We start from the raw sequence: 18,892 nt of genomic DNA, 5'->3' as shown, positions 1-18,892 counted from the left end.
AATGGGCTTAAATCAAATTGAGATGTTTCTGCACTGCACAAGAAACAGCAAAGTGAAGAGGCAAACAACAGAATGGGAGAGAATATTTGCAAACTATGCAACTGATAAAGAATTAATATCCAGAATCTAAAAAGAGCTCAAGAAACTCAATGACAACAAATCAATCTGGTTAAGAAATAGGCAAAGGTATTGAATAAGCATTTTTCAAAAGAGGAAATTCAAATGGCCAATAGACTCATGAAAAAATGCTCAGGATCAGTAGCCATTAAAGAAATGCAAATCACAACCACAATGAGGCTTCACTTCTCCCCAGTTAGAATGGCTCTCATAAGAAATCAAAAAACAATAAATGCTTGTGAGGAAGTATGGAAAAAGAGGTGCCTTAATCCACTGTTGGTGGGAATGTAAATAAAGCCATTGTGGAAGACATTATTGAGACACCTCAAAAAGCTGAAAATAGATAAACCAAATGACCCAGCAATCCAACTCCAGGAAATTTACTCAAACAAAATGAAATCAGCATATGAAAGAATTATCTGTACCCCTAGGTTTAATGCAACTCAATTCACAATAGCTAAGATATAGAATCAACTCAGACGTGCATAAACTTACAAATTGATAAATTGCAGTATATATGTAGTATGGAATATTAGCTGTAAAAAATGAAATTCTGTCTTTTGCAACAAAATGGATGCAATTAGAAACCATTATACATAGTGAAACAAGCCAGTCCCCAAGACAAATACCATATTATCTGTGATCTGTGCTAAATAATGAGTACAAAAAAAATGAAATGTATGTGATTCGATAACTGTTTACAGCTCTTATCTTTACTGTCAAAGAACAGTGTTTTCTTTTTACTATTTGTTGAATTATTTACTTATTACTGGGTTAATCTTATGAGTATAAAATAAAGTGAAAGTATATAATTGTTAAAATTAAAAAAATAAGAAAGGATGAAAAGGGGAGGCATGAGCGGGAAGGGAGGATAAGGTGATAAGTATTACTATTCTCCAAAATCTATATATATGAAATACATAAAATTTGTTTACCTTAAAATATTTAAAAATTTCAATTAAAAAATTTGAAACCATATGAAATAGAAAAAAATTCCAATAAATAATTAATAGTATTTTCAGAACTGAACATAAAAAGAACAAAAAACAGATGTGATGCAACATTATAAAAAAGAATCACTAACAAATGATATAAACAAATATCCATCAATATTTATATCATATATTATCATGAATAGATGACTCAAATCACAGAATTCATTAATTAGCTTTAAAAAATGAAAAAAAAATGAAAGTTTTGGACTGGGACAATGGAAGAAATTTATTTTATTTTCAAAAGTAACATTTTGGGGGCCGGTGTTGTGGCACAGCAGGTAAAGATGCCTGCAACACCAGCACCCGTATGGTGCTGCTTCTTGTCCCAATTGCTCCACTAATAATGCAGCTCCCTGCTGACATCTGGGAAATACAGAAGAGAATGGCCCAAGTGCTTGTGCCCTGCCATCCATGTGGGAGACACAGATAAAGTTTCTGGCTCCTGGCTTCAGCCTTGCCCAGTCCCGGTTGTTACAGCAATCTGGGGAGTGAACCAACAGATGAAAGAAATCTCTCTGCTTGATTTTCTCATCTGTAACTCTTACTTTCAAAAACATAAGTTTTTTAAAAAGGTTACATTTTGAAATATAGCAGTCATCCAATGTGAAACTTCACAAATAAACAGAAATCACAATATGATATTGTTTAAAGTGGCATGAAATTAGTGAAAATATCCCTATTAGCTTTTTGTTGATGTAAAAGAATGCTTATGACAAATAATTTATAAAGAGAAAAAGTTGAATTGATTTATTTTGTTTGGGCGAACTCACAGGAGAGGGACAGCTGGTTCATGTGGTTGACCTATTTTTCAGCCATAAAAAATAATGAAATCTTGTCTGTTGCAACAAAATGGATGCAACTAGAAACCATGATGCTTAGTGAAATAAGCCAGTCCCAAAAAGACAAATATTACATGCTTTATTTGAGATGTGGCTGTTAATACAGAATACAAGAAAAAAATGTAGGAATGAAACAGATGGTTTGTGATGTGATTGTTATTTTATAGCTCTTGTTTATACTCCTGTGGTCCCATGGTCTTCCTACTTTTTACTTTTTGAACACTATGGTTCATGGTAAACTAAGCCTATAGTTTTAGAGTAGACAAATTAGTTCTTTTTGCAAAAATTAAGAAAAAATGGAAGGCAGGAAGGAAGGAGGCAGATTGAGGCAGGGAGTGGAGGAAGGAGAGAAGTATGGTTATCTTTTTATAACTGTACCTATGAAATACATGAAATACACAAAATTTGTTCTCTTTATATTAATAATTTTTATGAGTTGATTGGGCTCATGGTTTTGGAGAGTCATAATCCAAGATCAGGCAGGCCCTGTTGTTTTGGCAGCTGTAATGATGTTCATGATGGCAAAGTCCTGAGGCATTGCAGAACATTCCATAGTAGGAGACAGGGAGCAAGTGTGTGTGTCCTTCTCCATACAGTCTCACAAAGCCACCAAAATTTAACCATGAGGGCTAATAACCCCATCCCATCCGATCATCTTTCAATAGATATACATCCAAAAATCATAATTGGATTAAATTCCTACCATCTTAGTTCCATCAACATAAAAATCTGGGGAACAAACAACTTCATGGGAAAGACATTCAAACCAAAGGAACATTTAAGGCTGAGAAGACTATAGCCAGAAGTGTGCTTATAGATTCTGCTAGTTAAACAACCTGTGTTACAAAAAATTATCAAAATCTTTCTGCACTCCCCCATGTTGGTTTCTAAGTGTTATTTTCCAAGGTTTGTAAGGTTTTGTCTGCCTACTTCATGAGATGCTGGGCACATCAAGGAGAAGATGTCCACTTCATTATTCTTTCAATAAACAGCACTGCAATTCTATTCTCTACCTTGGCTCCACATCGCAGTCATATGAGGAGACTGAGAAAAACGCTGAGGTTCCCAGGGCAAATCAAATACTTCATGGTGCCTACTCACCAAAATGGCAATCACTGTTTAGCATAATACCTTATGTACAATGATAATAACCACTAATATGAATTACAGACTAACGGTAGGGCAAGCATTATGCTAAGTGCATTATTTGGGTCACCTTATTAAAGTATGTTTTAAAGATCTCCAGGAGATTCCAATATGTGGCCAAGTTTGAATACCTGTATTTTATTAAACACTGCTGTCTCGTGAGGTAGAGTGTGTTGTTATTGATGTCCTACAGGTGAGGGAAATGAGAGGTCATGGAATGTTAAGCCACCAGTTGAGGTCCCTCAGTCAGCAAGCTAGGGGTGAAGACGGGATTCTTCTTCTGAAGCCCCAACCATCTACAGTCCTCTCCTGTCTGTCCTAGGAAGAACCAAGAAAGTCCAAGTTCTCTTATCCTTAACCCACAGACATTGTCACCAGCTGGAAGACATGTTTGATGCTCAGTTTTCTCCCTAATATGTTTTCCAATAGCTCTCCATATATCCTCACATTTAAAAAAATTTTTTGGCTTTTTAGCCAGAAATTTAAAAGGCTTTGTATACTACTTCATAGTATAAAAGAATCCTGAGATCCTGACAAAATTAAAGACATGCCTTGATTTCAAGTCCATATTTCAAATAAGAATACCTTCTTTCATCCTAGTGTACATTAGGATATATGGTCATAATGGCTTATTTTTATTACTATGTTTTGTTGATTTTAAATTTGTAAGGGGAAATCTTTGAAGACAAAAAGATTTGAACTTTATTTTCTGTTACATGCATGAATAAAATTTTATTTACTTAAGGGATTCAGTGTAATCTCATAAATGATTTTAAAGTTGGAAAAAGAAAAAATAATCTGAGTCAATATTTCGTTGATTTTAAAAAATATAACTGTAGCTGGAAAGCTGGCATTGAAACCATAATGCTGTCAATACTGAGATACAACTATGCACACATTTCAATTGTTTGTACCAAAATAAACGTCTTTTAATATAAAAATGTAGCAAAATTGAGTATCCCTTATCTTATTTCTGATAATAATATGTCTTGAATATCCACCAGTGGATGAAATCAGTTGCTAAAAGGCATGATACTTACCTCACTTTCTAGAACACAGCAGGGTCTGGCTCACAGCTGATAGTCAATACATGTTCAATTAAAGAACACTGAAGTGTACTGCTTTTTCATGACATAGTTATGACAAGCTTCCATTTTGATTTATGTAAAGCTACAGAACTATACTGGATTCATTAACTAATACTATTGATATTCTAAACAGAAAATCCTCATATAGTAGGACCAAGTGTTATCTGCATAAACTTTTCTCTTGTATGAATACACAATAGAACAAGAGGGATTATCCACTAAGAAAACCAGAAAGCCTTAGTTTCCAAATGTGATTACCAAATGATTCTACTGTTAATCAAGTGAAGAAAGATTGATGTTTTACATGATTAAACTGATGAAAATGTGAGTGATGAAAAATCAGGCAAACAAATTGGAAATACATAAATTTAATTTCATAAACATGCTTACTTTCACATGATTCATTTTCTTACAAAAAAAAGAGGGACATATTTCAGAAGAAAGTAGGGCAATACTGGTTAGTCTCTCCAAACATTTTAAAATTCTTAACAAGGAAGAAGTAGTCTAGGACAAGTCTCAAGTTCCTAGAAGTATAAAGAAACGTAGATATTTGTCTTGATTTTTGTGTCAACATTAATCAAATCAAAATATTCATGTATCAGGGACCAATAATAAAATCTACATGTACAACTGTATTTATTATCATATTTTCCAAGAAGCAAATTAGATATACATTTGAAAATTATCTTTTATCTATCAATAGGCATACTCATACACTCACATGTGTATGCATATATGTGTGTCTGTACATCATCCCACAAAATATAAAGTCTTAATATATATATATTTTCAGAATAACAAAACATATTCCTTGGAATCAAACAGTCTTACATGCTTTTGGGATAATTCACTAAAAAAAAAAAAGAACTCTTCTACCATATTGCATTCCATTCAGGAACCATTATGTGGTAATTGTGGTCTGATAGCCTTTTAAGTTTCTAAGAGATAAGAGATCAGATGCTTATTTTGCTTCCTAATAAAATTTGGGAAGAATGAGTAAAAGTATAATAAATATGTCAGACCCTATATAAGAAAACACTGTTCTATCAAGGAGAATTTTCTGTAGCAAAAGAAAAAAGAACGAGCATTGCAAGCAGTTCTGAAAACACTCCTGAGATGCAATTTGATAAACAGGTTTCCAACACCCAAGCCAGGGCTGTGGAAAAGCATGCTATCCGCACTCTCATCAAAGGCACTATTGACTCCACCTCATTTTATCATGGCTTTCTCGTTTTATTTACTCAGTGGATGATTGAGAAAAATGATTTCTTACCCCTTGGATGAGATGTGATGGAGTCTTCTAGTGACACGTCCTTTTCTCCCTCTTTGCTGCCAGCGCTGCCTTCACTGCCACCATCTCTTTCAATCAATTTATCCACCATAGCTATTACGCAGTTCAGGCTCTTCCCCACATTGGCCCACACCCTGTCCTGGAAAGAGCATGAGTATCACGACACATTTTTTATTGTAAAAGTGGCACAAAATTGATGTCTGTTTTGGAGAAGCAGTTGGAAGAACAATTATTAAATTGCAGATTGAGCAACTGTTTATAACACTATTATGGACTTCATCAAACTGTGAGCATACAAAATATCCGTTTTATCTTAATAAAGCAAAAACTATTTTTATAAATTTTTAAGCTTAGTCTATTACTCCTGCTCTGGCATAAATAAATGATGAATTATTAGACTACTCATAATTGTGTGACATTTTAAACTGGAGATACTGTTTTCTTTACCAGCATTTAGTAAGAATGAAAAGTCATAGCAACGTCTTTAAAGAATGGCCACCACTTGCATTATAGATTCTTATTTTTGAAATTGTAGTGACATATACATAACATAAAGCTTGCAAGCTTTAGAGATTAGTAGAGTAACTCCATTCAGTCATCACCATTAACCAGTCCCAGAACTTTTTCTCCTGCCTAAACTGAAACTCCACACCTGTTTTACATGGGCTTTCTCTCCCAGTTTCTAGAAATCACTGTTGTACTTTATTTATTTGAGTACTGTAAATTTTAAAAATTCTGAAGTTTTTTTAAAGATTTTTATTTATTTATTTGAAAGGTGGAGTTACAGACAGTGAGTGGGACAGAGAGAGAGAAAGGTGTTCCTTCTGTTGGTTCACTCCCAAGATGGCTGCAACTGCCAGAGCTGCACCAATCCAAAGCCAGGAGCCAGGAGCCTATTCCCAGTCTCCCCTGTGGGTGCAGGGGCCCAAGGATTTGGGCCATCTTCCACTGCTCTGCCAGACCACAGCAGAGAGCTGGACTGGAAGAGGAGCACCCGGGACTAGAACCAGCGCCCATATGGGATACCAGCGCCACAGGCGGAGGATCAACCCACTATGCCATGGTGCCAGCCCCCCAAAAATTCTGAAGTTCTAACCACCTGTAACAGAATAGCCTAGAGAACTAACATGCAGGATCCCGGATCCTCCCAAGTTCATCAGAAACATTGAAGAGAAGGCAATCTACACTGAAATTTTGACAAATTCCTCAGGTGCTTCTGACCACACTAAGTCTTCAAACTTCTATTCAGAATTATACACTACAGTTTCGTATATCACACTGAGCAACTTATTTCCTAGGAAGCAGCACATATTACCATGAGTCTTCTTTGTCATTAACTTTCTCAGTCTGATTAGTGCCCATTTTTGTTTAGAGCAATATATAAAACTGAATTCTGGGATTCACAAAAATTCTTAGTATTAAATAGAAATTTTAAATATAGTTTTCAGATTGAAGCCTGCTATCTTTGACTTTCCTTCATTCCCACATCACTCACGTGAAGACATTGACGCTTGCACACCACTCGGTCAAGGCATAAGGAATGAATGCACTCATGGTGCTTTCCCTGCACTAAGCCATAAAGCAATCTTTCAGTAGCTGTTCTCCCAGTAATATAGCTATCTTAGGCAACTGTGGTAGCACTTAATATAAACATAATATTTAACTAAAGCACTTCTTTGCTGGTTTGTATATTTTCCACCCATTACTTATTTTTCCCATAAGCTGATTCTGTAACTTTATAAATGTATAGATTAATTTTGGGAAGGATAAATCTAGAAAGATAATAATTCAACCACATAAAAACAATTATGTGGCATGTAGACATGCATAGTTGAGTTGAGGATATAACAAGACTTTATAGAAAAACAGCACAAAGTTAAAAAAGGCAATTGGCAAAGGTCCTTATGTGACCTATTGTCTATGAGACCTTGTGAAAGTCATTCCATGCCTGTGGAACTGCTATTGAATCACCTACAATTTGGAATGAAAACTCTTGCTCTACCTACCTCATCAGTACAGTGGGAGCCCAATACTGTGGTTTCTATGAAAGAACTTGGGGAAATCAGTACAATTTGGCAAAATCACATCTGATCCTTATTGGCTTCTTAAACGAATCAAGATTGTTTTCCCTTATCCTGTAATCTTGAGTGTGAATGATATTATTAATCACAAATAATCATAGCAATCTTTCTCATAGAGGTAAAATATTTTCCCTAAAGAACTGGAAGCACTTTCCCTTTGCAGGAAATTAAGACATCATATCTATGGATTACATCATCTATGCCTGTTGTCTGAGGAAATAAGGTGGAAGCAGTTCAGAGCCATGAACCAGGAGTACTAAGGAAGCTCACCTGTTCTAAGGGAAAGAAAAAGGAATCTGGAAGTCCTTACACCACTAATAATGCAATTTGGTGAGGAGTTTACCTTCCAGTCCACAATAATGAATACAATGCCCCCTGGTTCTACATATACCTTAACCACAATTACCACCCACATCTTCAGGTAATTAAATCAAACAAGAAGCAACTGTCTAGCTAATACTGGGGATAAATTTTGCTATTGATGTTAAAAGGGGGTGCAGATTCCTTTTAGTTTCCCAGATTAGCTTTGCACAGAGATAAGTTTTCAATTCCTTTCCTTTTGCTCAAGTAGAAAAGAACTTCACATTCTGATCACAGATCAAGTAGTGTTTTGGCTGCCTTCCTTATAGAAAGGAATAAAGGGATAGATCAAACCGCTCATAGTCACAGCTCTAAAGGATCTGAACAGGAAAATACTTAAAAGACAATTTGACATTCACATCAGTATATTATTCTTCCTTTATAGATTCCTGAGGTTACTGGATTCTACCGGCAGAAAAATAATTTTGTGGGCAGTGGAGATATCTTTATTGTCTTGCAGCATATTGAAGCATGCTCATCTTTCAAGATCAACAACCACAAAATGTTTTATGGTAAACAGTAAAAAAAACTTTTAGTCATTAATTGCTTATAGGATGCCAAACTTGGAGAGATGTCTATTGCAGGAGAGAAACTGAGCAGTCTCTTAGGTAATACTAATGCCCAACTGATGCGTAATCAAGTGTTTTCCTGAAGGCAAATTTGGCAGAAGACCTTGAGCAAACTCACTCTATTATTCATAATTTGGAAAGAAGGTCCTATAGAGTTGGTAGTGAGAGAATTTTTCCCTTGCTGATCACTTCCCTTTAATGGCCTCTAAAGGATAAAGAAGTTACTGATTTTCACCTCTGTGTCTAGTGCTAGAGAGTAAGTTATTTAACAGCTGTGTCCTCAATATACAGGACATAGCCTTGTCCTCAATTTTCTTGGAGAAAGGAAGGAAAGCAGGCAGAGAAAGCAAGAGGAAGCCATGGAAGAAGAAGGAGGGGGGTGATTCCAACCCAGACAGACACTCCAGCTCATGTTCATACCCATATAATACACACATTATCCAACTTAACCTTCAAAAATCATATTCATATTATTGACTCGGTTTTTAGAGATGAAGAGAGTTCTGTTAAGACAGAGAAAAACATTCATCATTTAAATGGCAGTGATAGACTAGAAATTCCATTCCATTTGACTTCAAAGACTTGGTTCTTCCATTATGATTTCCCATAGAAATGTAGTACACAGCACCAAATTCCAAACAGAGAGAAGTTAGGAAAAGGAGGCCAGAAAGTGTCAGGTAGAAGTGTACGTGACCTCATAGGAGTAAGATTAAATTTTAGTTATTTGAATCTTGAAAAAGTGTTCTATGGAAATCCTGGACAACCAGATGACTTTATATAAAGGACAGCCTTTCTATATGAACTCCTAAGATTGAGGTCAACAGTGTCAAGTAAGAGGGAAGGAGCAGTCGCTTGGATAAAGTGTCAACCAGTCAGGGTCGAGGGCATAAGAGGCCCACATTAGTAAAGACAGCATCCATACATGTGACTGGAACATAAAACAAGATGTGGGCTTCAAGGGGGAAAGATGATCAATAATTCAATTTCTATGAGGCTGTTATAAAGCAGTAAATCATTTTGAAACAAAGATGCTAAAGCAGGGTAGGCATGATTCTTGAATTGGAACCCTGAATATCTGAGTTCATTCCTAAATCAAGCCAATTTGCAATTATATCTCTGAAAACACACACAGAGGAAAACAATCGTCATTCTGATGACTTTTACTTATGACAGTCTGTGAGGGGAATTCTTTTTGCTTAGATTTCTGGTATAGCTTAGACCTACTCCTCTATCTTCTTTACTAAAATCACACGATTGTTTCCAACTGCTCCCATGAGGGAGAACGGTTGGGTAGTGTGAAGACAACAAAAGCATAAAACTGGCTGTTGCACCTGGAACTTCCAGTCCTGCCTGTGTTCAGACTAGGGATGTATGAGCAGTTGACAGATTCTGTTTAGTGCTCCTGACACATGAGAGGGTTAAAACAATCCACTACCTATCAGAAAAACAGATTTGGAAATCTCTTAAATCTCTTCCCAGACATAGTAGTTGTTATCCTGCTAGATCTCTTCTATATCAATAATGTAATACAAAATTGATGGGTTAAAATCTAACCTTTATTAAACGAGGCCTAACTGGTGTCCTTAATCTTACTGGAGCCCTCACAACAACCCCACTTCTTGGAGGAGAAGTGGCTATAAACATTTTCTGTTCAATGAGGGCACAGTCTGTAGGAAACTAGCAGCACTATATATTGCATTCTGAGCCAGCTGCTGACCTTAGTCTTTATTTATTTCTGGATTAGACCAAGCTAACACATGGGTCAAGCTTAGAGGCATAGTTGCAAAAATGTGATGGATACAGTAATCAGTAGCCAAGGGGACATTATAGCTGGCAGAATAAACCATGAGGCTAGAGAATGGAGTTGCTTACTCAGCACGTCGCACGTTTATGAACTTGGTCTTATCAAGTGAAATCCTGACTGCTTTGGATCTGAAGCTAGCTTAAAACGTCCAGTAATGCTTAGTGATGAATTTTTCTAAGGCCAATTTTGATCAGCAAGAATGTGAAGACTAAAGCAGAACTGATAGCGAATTCCAAAAGAGTCCCATGAATAATTTCCTATTTGTCATTACCAATTTCTGAGGACTTTGATTAGGAAGAGTTAGTGAATTAACCAAGTCAAATTCATCTTTAAAAAGAACCTTCAGCTCATCCTTGAGATCGATCTGCTCTACATTGGCTAAGTTCTAGAATGCTGCAAGCTTTGTTCTTTCACGAGCTTGATTATACTTGTATTTGAATCCTATTTTGCCCAGAATGTTAGGTAAGATGAATTGCATTTAAGATATTCTATGGTACAAATTGGCAGATATATGGCACAAGTAGTATAACACTTGTACACCTATAAATGCACATACATGTCCATTAAAAGTATCCAGATTGTAACATCCATTAGGATTAAATGAGATTCCCTAACCTTAGTTTCCAATTGATCCTCTATTGTTAACTTCAATTGGCTACTTGAAAATCCTTGACTTTCTTTCCCAGAAACCACACTGAAGTTCAGTCAGAAATGACACATATGAGCTAAAATAATTAGCCACTATTTTCTAGTTTTTTTTTTTTTTTTTTTTTTTTTTTTGACAGGCAGAGCGGACAGTGAGAGAGAGAGAGAGAGAGAAAGGTCTTCCTTTGCCATTGGTTCACTCTCCAATGGCCGCCGCGGCCGGTGTGCTGCAGCCGGCGCACCGCGCTGATCCGATGGCAGGAGCCAGGTGCTTCCCCTGGTCTCCCATGGGGTGCAGGGTCCAAGGACTTGGGCCATTCTCCACTGCACTCCCTGGCCACAGCAGAGAGCTGGCCTGGAAGAGAGGCAACCGGGACAGACTCCGGCGCCCCGATCGGGACTAGAACCCAGTGTGCCGGCGCCGCAAGGCGGAGGATTAGCCTAGTGAGCCGCGGCGCTGGCCTATTCTCTAGTATTGACCTCTCCACATTTCCCTGGTTTAAATCATGCACAGACTTATATTGCTTCTATCACACAATCAAATATACATACAAGTATCAGACTCATCTTCACTAATCATGTTTATTTTATCAGTCACAAATACATCCATTTTTTCCAGCTGATGTATCTCTACAGATAGGTAGAATTAGGTAATCCTTATTTCTCCTTAGTTCAAATTGAAAACACCACCCATATCAGTCTCCTTGCTGTCCTAAAACATGTTCTTTAATTAGCTCAATATATATTTATTCAGCATGCCCACTCAGTGGCAGACATCTAAGATCAGAAGGAAACCTTGGAGGAATTCTACCTTGACACATGTTGATTTTTATGTTAAGAATGTGTTCTCGTGTATCTTCTGTCAATCAAAAGTCTTATCTTCAAATCTTACATTCTCTAAGTATTCTCTTTCTCTCTCTCTTTATATATATATATCCCTCTCTCTCTCTCTCTTCCACCCACCTTATCAAAATTTTTCATTCAAATATACAACAACTTAATGAGAGAAATGACTGGTATTTATTAATCCTTTCATTAACAGGTCCTGGTACTCACCAGCTGATAAAGGGTGAATAAATGAATGGATGGAAGTAACATAACATTGTTGACACTTTTAGTGTGTATCCACAAGCACTTGTATTCTTGCAATAAGTTACAATATTTCTGCCAGTTTTCTGAGTGCTAGTAATTTCATTTGAATTAGATGATATTGCTGTTAGGGTTAGGTTCTATATAAGTGCCTATAGCATTGGTACACACTATTTATGCTTACTCAATGCCTGTTGATTGACTTGATACCTGATATTTAGGAGTAAAAAGTAATTATGATACAACTATAAAAAGTTCTTATTACATGCCTCTTCAGATTGCATAGCCAAGTACATAATCCCAAATGCTTGAAACATCCTAATAAATTCCACATCTTCCTAAAGCTCACAATTAATGAATATATTAAATAGAGTGTTGTTTGTTTAATAACAAGTAGAAAAATCTCCCTGATTGACTAAGGCTTTTGATTCTAAATTGATAATTAGATGTTATCTGTAAACCATTAGATGCTTGCACAACTGGTTGAATTACAAGACATTATCAGTTAATGTGTTACATACAAACATTTCCAGGGATTTTAAAAAAAACCCAGTGTACGTGATTAAACACATCAATAGATTTTCAGTATTGATGTCAGTATTGTCTTACTTATTCAGGTTTCAAAAATTTCTGTTTAGAAATACCACTACCTCAAAATTCTCAATAGAATATATTCAAGTTTTTGGACACTTGATTTGAACATTAAAGTAAATGTATAAAGTATTAATGAATGTGTATGCAACTCTACACATTCATTAATGTATCTAGCATTAAATCAGGCATTGTAATGTCAGAAAAGTCTGCAAAGGGGGCTGATTCTATTTAGTACAAAATTCATTGGAAAGGCATCTTTAAATCAATATGAATAAAATATATCAGTCAGAAACCTAGGTTTGAGTTGGAAGATGAACTACTGATTCAGCAATCCATCCATTTATTTTTATACTAATTTTGAAAAATACATTAAACTAGTATTGTAAAACAAAGATTCTATAAAACAAGAGACTGAAGTTGAAAGCATTCACTGCATGTGGGGGAATCTAAATATTGGCAAGATTTCATGAATATGCATAAACCTAAAGATCTCATTTGGGGTTTCTTTTCTTTAATAGAACATTTGTGGGGCCGGCACTGTGGTGCAGCGAGTTAACGCCCTAGCCTGAAGCGCCGGAATCCCGTATGGGCGCTGGTTCTAGTTCCAGCTGCTCCTTTCCTGATCCAGCTCTCTGCTATGGCCTGGGAAAGCAGCAGCAAATGGCCCAAGTCCTTGGGCCCCTGCACCCGCATGGGAGACCAGGAAGAAGCTCCTGGCTCCTGGCTTCGAACTGGCACAGCTCCGGCCACTGAGGCCAACTGGGGAGTGAATCATCGGATGGAAGACCTCTCTCTGTCTCTCCTCTCTGTGTAACTCTGACTTTCAAATAAATAAATAAATCTTTAAAAAAAAAAAGAACATTTGTGCATTTTAATGGATAGTCATGAACTTTGCTTAATAACCTTTTATGGGATTTTAATAATAGAGAAGTATTCAAAGTACATTTCTGTTGGGTGAAATGGCCTGGAGTAGTTCTGGAATGTTTCCCACCCATCCAGAAAACAGATGACAGGGAGCTGGCATGCAGGGAACAACTGGCCTGATTCTCCCTGGCTATGCCTGCCCTTTCTGATGGTGACAGTGAATGCTACGAAAGTCCCCTCCTCATTCTAAGATTAATAAAACCACACAACTCTACTGTGGGTGGCTCAGGGATGAAAAAAGTACAATCTAGGATAGGGTAAAATAGTTACTTCTGATTTATATTTGCTAGGAAGCCTCTGTAGAAATGATTTCTGTATAACTAGGACTTTTGTAATTTGCAAAGGAATAATCAAGTAAAGTAAAAAAAAATGCCACTTGGTTTTTGGGGGCCTTAACAAATCATGTACCTAGCTTTGGCCATCTCCAATACTCTGCGTCTATCCTGAATTTTAGCACTTTCTATGTTTGGAAATATTTTGAAGATGACTTCAATAATCACTTCAGAGCTGATTGAGACACAGGAAAGAGGGGGCAGTTTGGAAGAAGGCTAGAATGATCCACTTGAAGTTGATCAAGAGACTGCAAACTCAGGAGAAAGGGATGAAACTGGGTACTTTTGACTGGAATGGAGAAACACAAAGGATTCTGGTGTAGTAAAAGTTCTTAGATATAGAACATTAAGAGAGTCAATAAGAGTAAGGAGGAGGAAAGGGGGAGCATGGGTGGGAGAGAGGGTTCCTAAATCTGTATATATGAAATACATGAAATTTGTATACCTTAAATAAACTTAAAAGTAAAAGTAATTATATTAAACAAATATCATGTGTTTCAAAATAAGATGACAATAATAAGTATTTGAGATGAAATTTAGGGGCATTAATTTATTCGATGAATATATACTGAGCACCTTTTGTGTAGAGAACACAACAATGAAGAAGATATTGTGCTTTTCCTTTAGGAACTTACAAAGTCCATGGACACATAGTATTAACAGATGTATAAATAACTGATTATAATTCAGCATTCAATAGGTTCTTTGCTCATGGAATGCCAGAAGAATGCTTGATCAGACAAAATTATTTAGGGTTGAATATACATGTACACATGAACATATACATACATGTAGATTCTTCAAAAAGTCCATGGAAAAATAAAATTAAAAGATAACACACATTTTCTATGAACCTTCTGAAGACTCATTGTGTACACACACACACACACACACCCCTATGTATCACAAAATTTGGAAATAAATTGTCATATTTTTGTAGATATATTACTCATTTAGGTAACTGAAATATAAAGTGTTGCTTTAGAAAAGATTAATCATAAGTTAGTATCAGTCAGTCTATAAGAACTAATTACCTCTAAACAAAAAGAATGCTTTATTTCCTTATTAAGGTCAGGATGATATTTTATATAACATAACTCAATCCTGACAGAAAACTGAACAAAATTTTTTTGAGTATCTGTGTAGGTACCTCTGGATTATGCATGACCTAATTTTTCTTTTTTTCCTAGAGGTTATATCTAATATGTACACAGTAGCTGCAGATAAGTTGAAATTATGGATCACTATGAATTACCTGTGGAGGTATATCTGACTAAATATGTTTTGTCCTCAAAAGTTTTCGATGTTTTGCAAAAAGTTTGTGCTCACTGCTATGAATGATTGCAATAAAAATAGCCCCATCAATATTTCTGTCAAGTCTAAGCACTCATGTTTGCTCTCAACATTGTCAGAGGAAGGTATAGCACAAAATGAACTAAATAGTGTTGGCAAGGAACATATTATAAAGTGGTTTATGTAAATCTTATTTCAAAAGACAATCCTTGGTAATATTGAATTACATTTTTTAAAAAACCTCCAAAATTTTGAATTATACATGGGTTTTATTAATAGGATATTGTATAAATATTGTCAGTAATTTGTGCTATTTATAAAGTATAAAAATTATAAAAATTATGCATTAATACAGCTCATATATTGTGCTTATATGATATAAACACATGGACCATGATAGGGAATAGCAACTGTTCTCTTACCTTAAGAGTGGAAACTAAATTTTAAATTTATCTTTGCCATGAGGAAGAGAGTTAATTGAGTAATATGTGGATGCTGAAATGTCACATAGAGTAATATAGATATATGTAGAAATACAGTTTAGTTAAAACTGATAGAAATTTAGTTGATTTTATGTAGGACTAAATAATAGGAATAATAATATTTTTCCTAATTCTGCACTTTGCTGCAGTGGATCAGAATATAAAGGGTAATAAATTTATTTATTTTTAAGAATTTATTGAGTAGGCAGATTTAGCCATAAACCCATCAGTGTAATAAAACTGAAATTAAATCCCAGTGTTGTAAAGAATAGTATAATTACTGGAAACCACAAAAACTGGGTCAACTTAATAGTTTAGTTAGATGACATGCTTTCACATCTTGGACAAACTAATCTTGGAGCCCCAGCTGCTGGAAACATCTGTTATAGGGATGAGGAGAAGGAAAAGCAGTGTGTCATCTTTACCAGTTGAAACACAAAGAATGCTATAGTCGTCTATTTCATGGCACAGACTGTCATAAAACCTCAAATATTCCTTTGTGATTTCATTGTTTCCTAACTTTGTAGGGAAATAAGGCTTTAAAGCATTCAATCATTCAATATGTAAAATTCAGGAAATAACAAGCATTTTGTACAAGCACTCATTTTAGTTTCAATCTCTACCATATTGACTAGATAATAACTATCAAGATTGATATAGCATCAATTCTGTCAACAAAGTAAGTTTAAAAGGTAAAGAACAGCCTCACACTGATTTAAAAAGATTCTCTTTCCTGACCAAAAGGAAAGGTTTTTAGAAGTCTCAATAGGGTAAGATTTTTTTTTCACGAGTAATTTACTAACATGTATTCACTTGCTGAATATTTATTATAAGAAATTAAATGCAGTTGTTCATGTTAGATAATTGTTACAGTCATGATCAGAAATTAAGTAACACAGATTTCTTAAAATGGAGGCACTGTAATCTTATATGAAAATTTAAACCAAATTAAGTGATCAGATAATTTTTTCATATATCATAGAAACCCAATTACTTTAATTTAAAACACTGAATTACTTCTAGAAGCTGACTATATTTGTGATGAGCACTGGAATTTTTCTAAAAGCTAATTAAGAAAAGAAGTACACAAAGTTATGTTTCCAATTCACTTAATAGCACAGTTTCTAAAGGCATTTTCAATTAACAACATTTTCTTTGGATTTACTCAATTTGCTGAAGTTGGGTAAAGCTTTGAAAATATCATTAAATAGTTAGGAGGTTGGTGAAATTATTTTCTATCTTTTCATAAGGGATTTCTGTATCTTGATGAAGAATTATTCTAACAGAAAGTGATTGCTAAGTGCATTAAGCCTGTGATTACAGAGTGGAGTGAAATAATGCTTTTTGCACATATTAAAGAAAAAATGCAAGAAAGAAAAGAGGGGATTGAGGGAAGGAGAAAGAAGGGGAGGGAAGTATGGTTATCTTCTTAGAATTGTACCTATGGAATACATGTAATTTGTTTTCTTTATATTAATAAAATTTTAAAAGGAAAATTAAAAAAAGAAAAATCAACAAGGATGCTATAAAATAATCAAACTTGTTACTATTTGCAGAAAGAGTAAAGTGATTTTTTTTAAAAAAAGATTTATTTATTTACTTTAAAGACAGAATTATAGAGAGGCAGAAGCAGAGACAGAGAGAGACAGAGAGAGAGAGAGAGAGAGAGAGATGGAGAGAGAGAGAGAGAGAAAGAGAGAGAGAGAGGTCTTCCATTCCACTGGTTCACTCCCCAATTGGCTGCAATGGCTGTAGCTGTGCCAATCTGAAGCCAGAAGCCAGGAGCTTCTCCTGGGTCTCCCATATGGGTACAGGGGCCCAAGCACTTGGGCCATCTTCTACTGCTTTCCCAGGCCCTAGCAGAGAGCTGGATACGAAGTGGAGCAGCCTAGACTTGAACTGGCACCCATATGAGATGCTGGCACTACAGCTGATGGTGTTATCAGCTACAACTCAGCAAACGCCCCAAGAGTAAAGCTATCTTAGGAGAGAAGAGACATTTTTCAGTGGGAAAGACAAAGCACTAATATGTCTTCTAGAAACAATGATTTCTGGAGAATATGAAGAAATGATACGAAAGGAGATCTAGACTTTCCTTACTTTTCTACTCTCATTGTCATTGAATGAAGCCAGCGGAAACTGAGAAGACACACCTTTACCAAGTAGTGTCAAGACTTTCAAAATATTCCCAAGAAAACAATCAATTTTGAGCCAACACCATGCATACTGGAACTTCCTGAACTGACCCTTCACAGGGAGTTGAATTCTTCCTAATTTTTTCAAATGTTCCTAATCAGGTCATCTAACTATTTATTTTGATGCCTATCTGGAATCTTCACCAATCTCTTTTGCCTATCCTCCCTATCCTTTCTCTTTATATGTGATTCTACTTTAGGGGAAAAAAAGCAGCCATTCAGCCCTACTCATCCTCACCAAAGTCAAGTGCATCTTCACAGCCTCCCTACCGCCTCTGTAGAAGACAGCACTGCTGTTTAAGGCTCACCCTTCCTCCGGCACATTAGAGTCAATTCTTTTTCTTCTCTCACAAGGACCTTGTTCCATCAGATGTCACCTCTGTGCCTCTCAAATGGCCTTTGGGATATAAATGCACTCAAATTTCACCAATTTTAAAACAAAATAAGTGAACAACCAACAATGATCACAACACACATCAACTACTTCACTCCATAATGTCAGATACTGTGTTCTCTAAAAGGCCTCCTCATCTACTTTCGTGAATGGCTAACTTCTATTTATTTATGGATCACCTCTGGAAATCTCACCATGACTACCTCATTTTGCGGTATCTTGTTTACACCGACCTCATATCCTCTATGGTAATGGTCGTGTGTCTTTCTAGAGCCCTGAGCATGCTGTGGCATCTTGGGTGCCCTGGGTTTTCACCTGTATCCCTAGTTTGTGGCAGAGTAAATCAGACAGGTCAGATGCTCAGTAAAAGCCACGAGAGGGAATGGTTCTTCTTAAAGTTTCTCAACTACTGATACATTTCTCACTCATTTCCTGCTTTGTTCATCGTAAGACATTTTGGTATTTAAGCAGCAGTCATATAAATAGAAGCTATCTTCTATCATCTGTTGCTCCTCATCTTTGTAATTATCTGTAACACATTTTTATCTATTGCAAGACTGTGAGCCTCAGGAAGTCAGGATCCAGCATTACTCACCATCCTATTTGGAGCACCTACTAGACTGATTGCCTCAAACAATTTTCTAAATAAAAGAA

At 35.9% G+C, this 18,892-nt stretch overlaps 1 protein-coding gene and 1 long non-coding RNA gene across 18 annotated transcripts in view; one reads left to right on the top strand and one right to left on the bottom strand.

Moving 5' to 3' along the window:
* Positions 1 to 18,892, bottom strand: part of INPP4B (inositol polyphosphate-4-phosphatase type II B) — a 1,031,775-nt gene that overhangs the window by 256,315 nt on the left and 756,568 nt on the right. For all 17 annotated transcript variants that reach the window (XM_089302446.1, XM_070047510.2, XM_089302447.1 and 14 more), the window contains one exon: positions 5,459 to 5,615. In XM_089302446.1, the coding sequence (XP_089158572.1) occupies positions 5,459 to 5,615 (157 nt within the window). The remainder of the gene's footprint in view (positions 1 to 5,458; positions 5,616 to 18,892) is intronic.
* On the top strand, positions 5,622 to 17,402 carry LOC149125014 (uncharacterized). Its single transcript, XR_016211921.1, has 2 exons — positions 5,622 to 8,429; positions 13,137 to 17,402. It is a non-coding gene; the product is annotated as an uncharacterized LOC149125014 (long non-coding RNA).

Source organism: Oryctolagus cuniculus, chromosome 8, assembly GCF_051225735.1.
Source record: "Oryctolagus cuniculus isolate XC-2025 breed Fujian yellow rabbit chromosome 8, ASM5122573v1, whole genome shotgun sequence".
Lineage (NCBI taxonomy): Eukaryota > Metazoa > Chordata > Mammalia > Lagomorpha > Leporidae > Oryctolagus > Oryctolagus cuniculus.
Note: the sequence above shows the minus strand (reverse complement) of the source record. Positions and strands in the feature narration are given on the sequence as shown.